Source organism: Notothenia coriiceps, unplaced genomic scaffold (assembly GCF_000735185.1).
Source record: "Notothenia coriiceps isolate Sejong01 unplaced genomic scaffold, NC01 NC01_scaffold00017981, whole genome shotgun sequence".
Classification (NCBI taxonomy): domain Eukaryota; kingdom Metazoa; phylum Chordata; class Actinopteri; order Perciformes; family Nototheniidae; genus Notothenia; species Notothenia coriiceps.
The window spans coordinates 2424-7938 of NW_011350682.1; the positions used below are offsets into that span (position 1 = coordinate 2424).

General features: G+C 38.9%; 1 protein-coding gene across 1 annotated transcript; it reads left to right on the top strand.

The window, feature by feature from the left end:
• Positions 1 to 693: 693 nt before the first annotated feature.
• LOC104950736 (zinc finger C4H2 domain-containing protein) lies at positions 694 to 2359 on the top strand (the record flags this gene model as incomplete). The annotated part of the gene is made up of 2 exons (XM_010777297.1): positions 694 to 896; positions 1620 to 2359. Coding segments are annotated over 2 exons (317 nt in total), but the record flags the coding sequence as incomplete, so codon positions are not given.
• Positions 2360 to 5515: the final 3156 nt, after the last annotated feature.

Sequence of the window (5515 nt, forward strand, 5' to 3'; positions counted from 1 at the left end):
TTTAGATACTCTCTGAAAGTGACGTGCAAAAGGAAGTCATTAGTCTCCTGAAAATGGCTAATGAATGATTACATTTTACCTGCCACTCAAAATATTACCTTTGGTATTTTTTTGTTGGTGAGTGATGTCTATCTACTGGCAACTTACATATTTTAGCATTTATCTGCAAAATGGTGCGAATATTTCAACACAAAATGCTCATTTTAACTTAAATAAAATCATGAATGACATAGATTAGTACACTAGTATTAGTTTTGAAATGCGTGTGTTGTTATGTGCTGCTTGAAAAACAAGCTTACATGGACATTTGGTTGATCATGTTTACAGTAAATATAATGGCGTGTTAATGCTCTACTCTTATCACAAAGCTTTTTGGAGAGAAACCGGAGAGCAGTAAAGAAATGGGATATCACTCTTTTCATTTCTGAAAATGGGCCAGTCAGGCATAAAGTTCAAGGCTGAATTTCTTTCCCAGCCCTCGGCACTCACGGACACACACACACAAGCAGACAAACTGCTCACAACTACTATACTTTTCCCCTAGAGTTAGTTGTACATATAAAGACGATATGTGAGATTGAGCATAATGTTCTCCAATTTCAGTCTACTTTTCTATTTGCCACTCAACATCTCCTGATACACACACAGATGGGATAATCTCAACTGCGATGTGATTCAAAGGCTCTAAATAAGAATCACAGCTAGCCCGGTTTCTCTCTCTCTCTTTGAACAGTTACTTTGAGAAGCAGAAAGCAGAGTGGCAGAAGGAGCCGCACGAGCCCGCCATCCCAGAATCCCTCGCCGCCGCTGCAGCAGCAGCACAGCAGCTTCAGGTCTCCAGGAAGCAAGATGCACGCCAGACGGCCACCTTCAGACAGCAACCCCCCCCCATGAAGGTAACACTCCTACTGAAAAACTAAAATGGCTGCAACTGTGAAAGAAGCCACTTTTTCAAGTTTGATATTGAAAAACACTATCAATGTTCTATATGTAACTGTTCTTAGTTGTACAATATATATTAAGAAAATTACCGTACTTAAATATGACCAATCAAGACGAATCACACTACTGTCCACAGGGCAGGTCTCAAGGCCACCAGTGGTTTCATGACATCTCTAAAAACACACTGCAAGACATTCAAACAGGCATGGTTTTTGATAAATTGATCAAGCATTGTGTATTTTAATAGTTGCTTTCTCAAAATCTCCCGACTGACAGCCGCTCTCCAGGCACACAGATGCAATGCATTGTGGGGCAGTAGAAATGGCGCAGTTAGCTAAGTAGAAGACATCATGGCATTTCTTGCATACAAAAAATCCACACACACTATTAAATGTCAATCAACTAGATACATTATCCTTCTTGTAAATTGTACGTTATTATGCAAACAGTCATAGTTTACAATCTTAAATCGCTAATCAAGTTAACTTTTTGACAACGAAAAGTGTCTGCACTATGCTCTGCACCTCGTAGTGAGTGAGTCATACGTTGTAATCACCTGAAGGCAGCTTTAGTCAGACGCCCAGCGCAACCACCTGACTAAGTGGGTTATCTCTTCAACACGGCAAGGACATAATAGGGAGTGATAGGTCTTAATGTCTGTCCCCCCCTCTCTCCAGGCTTGTTTGTCCTGCCACCAGCAGATTCATCGTAATGCCCCCATCTGTCCATTGTGCAAGGCCAAGAGCCGCTCCCGCAACCCAAAGAAGCCCAAGAGGAAGCCCGACGAGTAGATCCTACCCTACCTTCAGCCTCAGTTTAACGGGACCTGGTCTGAAACACTGATCCAAGATCAGCCATGTACTTCACAATATATGACTGAAATAACAGATCTATGCTTCAGGGCAACTTCCACAAACAGTCCTCTCTTAAACAAGTCGTCTTAGTACCTTTTTCATAAACTGTCAACTGAAATTGATGGAGGATCTGGTGATGTCATTCTGTTTGTTTTAACCGTGCTTTGGATGTGTTTATATGTAATTGTATGACTTCTATAGTAGGTTTAATAACCCCTAACCATGTAGCTGCAATAATGCAAAAATGAAACTTGACAAAATGCAGACCTTTTTTTCCCCATGTTGCCATTGTTCTTTGCCTTAGATATTGTACTGTATTTTCAAGTTTTTTAATGCATGTGTGCTTCCATGGCTGTCTGTCTTGTATTTGTTTGTGCCAATGAAAATGTTGAGTAGGCTTAATTAAAGTTAGATAAAACACAATGTTGTTTTAATGTTTACAGTGTTCAAGTGACAACTGGTGGGATAAGAAAAGAAAAAAACCCAGACTCATCCGCTCTGAAAAGTGTTGTGTGTTTAACTTTAATACAGTGATAAGAAAATAAATTGCTGTTTTGTATTAACCTTGTTACGATGTCCTCTTTTTTTACACTCAAAACAAAGGCTAGACATTTGTTTCTGATAGCGGTGTGAAAGTAAACACAGCTGTAACTGAGCAGTGAAGCCGAGGATCAGTATATGCATTAATGTTTTTCAGCCAAATGGGTTTTTATCCATTGTGTCAAATAAAGAGATAGGAATATGTTTGACTCCACCACAACATTGTCCCATCCATTGTATTAACACGGCGCCCATCATACTGCAGCTATCTGTCTGAAAAAGGACAGTGAGGTCTTGCTAAATGAGTTCCTGTAGCGTTTTTGTCAGGGTAACCCCTCATTTCATCTGTTGCCAGGGCAACTCCACGTTCCTTAGCCGTTGCTAGGCAACCCCAGGTTGCTGTGACCCGCACATCACCACTTCAGTAGTTCCTTCCCAAATCCAGTGAAGGGCTTTGGGAGACATTGCACACTCCTGTAACATAAATAATTGTTTCAGTTTTGTGAATAATTCATACGGTCTGTCAAAGTGAAAAAGATATAAGTTGGCAGTTTTTGTTTCTAAGAGTTTGATCAACACTTACTCCATAGCTCAAGTGTGTGTTTAGTCTGCCCTTCAGTGTTTGGAGCTTTAGTTGTGTCTTCTTCCTCCCGATAAAACTTCTCAAGGCCAGAGAAGCCCGTTCCTGCTCACACACTCTGCAGGCAGCCGGATCATGGAGCTCCACCTCTGCAGCCTGACACACAAGATAAACATTAAAGACGACAAAACTGAGCATTTTCCTATCCCGATAACACACCCACAAGGCAAAAGTTAGTCATAGAGAGGGGAGTCACCTGACCCGTCTCATGTCTTCCTTGACAATTTTGAGCCTCAGCATTGAGAGTATTTGAGGGGGGACGGTGTGGATTTCAGGACCTTGACTTTTGAGATATTTGGGGGAGGTTCGGTCTCTCCCTCGACACTCTGGGAGAGGGAGGTTACATTCCCCATCATCTCTAAACTGGTCCGCGGATACTTGTCTCCCACATGCGGTCATCTCCGTTCCCCTGGCTCCTTTGTGTCTCCCCCTCTCCTCCGCAGAGAGCCGGGGGTGCTGCTGCTGGTTTCGGACAAGAGCAATCATTCTTCTGCACAGCGCTTCCCACTTCTCCTCCTCCATTTTGTGAAAAATACAGAGCGCGGGAGTCACACCGTGACGTACGCTAACGTTATTATAGTGACGTAACTTAAGCGTGTTTGTGTGGAGGGGAGATAAACCCTATTACAAAATCGATAGCTTACCAACACCAGACATTTTGGTAAAATATTAACCCACTTGAACCAAAGGTCACTGCTCTCCCCTTTCACCAAGCGCTTGTTTACTGCCCTCTTCTTTTGCTGTTAGCTAGCTACAGCTGCACTTCCTGCCAACAGTGAACTACTAGCGCCACCTGCTGGCTGACAGAGGCATGTTTAAAGCCATTAAATCCAATGCCTTTAATTTATTTATGCATTTATTTGAAAATGAATATCTATTTTAAGTCATGAGTGGTAAACCAGAGGATTTACCTGGAAATATAAAGTGAAAAGAATCACATTTAAAAGTACCAAATAATGTCTGATACAAAATATAAAAAAGGCAATCTATGAGGAAAATCCTTAGACTGTCATTTTACATATTTATTGTTGTGCTATCATTTAAACCTCTTAATGTGTGTATATATTTGTACATATCTCTATGAGTATGTATTTATTTATACATATAAGTGGGTGTGTATGTACAGCATATATGGGCCATTCTACCGAATTGGACCAAAGTCAGGTTGGAAATGTTTTTGCATTTTGTATGTTTTTTTCCCAAAACTGTGTCCATATATATTTTTGTACCATATCTAAATTACACATATCTAGTAAAAGAACCGTACATTTTTATATCGTATTTTCAGACTGTATTGGAATGTTCTTCCTCTACCAAAAATGGTCACTACCGAAACATAATAAATACACTGTAGTAAAAAAGTATTATATTAACCTGTTAAGCTTGTTTTACCTTCCCTTCTCTAAATAGTTTTAACAAATATTTCTTGAGGGTTTTCACAATTAAATTAATAAAAGTGAATTTCTAATCAAATTTCAAAATTCATAAAAATCATAATACTGATCATATTGATTCCAGAGTTGATGATTGTTGAAATTGAACATACACTATTAAACCAATCAGCATCATATAATTTTAGTTGATAACTCAATACTTTATTAACACATCCAGTGTTTCGGTAGTGACCACAGTATTTTGTTCTCAAGGTTATCCCTCAACCTTATTGCTTCATTTTAACTCATAACGTGCCTTATGTTGAAGTGTGAATGTTTGAATACTGACCCAGAATCAGCACTTAGTAACAGAATGAAATAGAGGGGAATAAGGCTAGAATGCATGATCTGTTTGGTATTTTGAGCAAAAAACTTCATAGACATGTTTTTATATATATCTGAGACCTATAATATATGCCTAACCAAGGGTGTAACTTTGGTTTGAGAAGTGGGGGGGACACAAAACAGGGGGTCTTCCGCAATGAAAAAATGTCTCGATATAATTCCATTTCCTGCCTTTCTACAAATATATTAGGGACTTTGGTGTTAAAAAGTCCAAGAAAAATGTGTAGTGTATATAATGTTTTATTTAACTAGTTGTATTTGTTGGTGGACCTAACCTCCTCTAGAGGGGTCCGGGGCATGCACCCTGGGAAGATTGTTTTCTTTAAATTGAAGTTAAATGCATCAATCTGGTGCACTTTGAGGGCAAAATTAAAAGATTTATGGATACAGCTCTCAACACTCATGAAACAGAACTGTATATATTTAAATAATCAAAAAACCATTAGAATATGATCACAACCAATAACAAACATTTGATAAACTCCTCTCCTATCTTTATCTTACCTAGTCTGCATTCTTTCTTTTTATTTATGCATATTTTACTAATCACTCCCCTTTTAAACTGTGTTTTTTTATTTTTTACTGACCTATATTGGAATGATTTCTTAACTTATTTTTTACAACTATATTAGATGGACTTATTTGTTTACAAAGATGACCAAACCGTTTGACCAGTCTGACCAGTCTGAGATAACTTGGACTAAAGTTTACAATCTAATCACTCAGAGAGTCCTTTACCTCACTCTCTCTCTCTCTCTCTC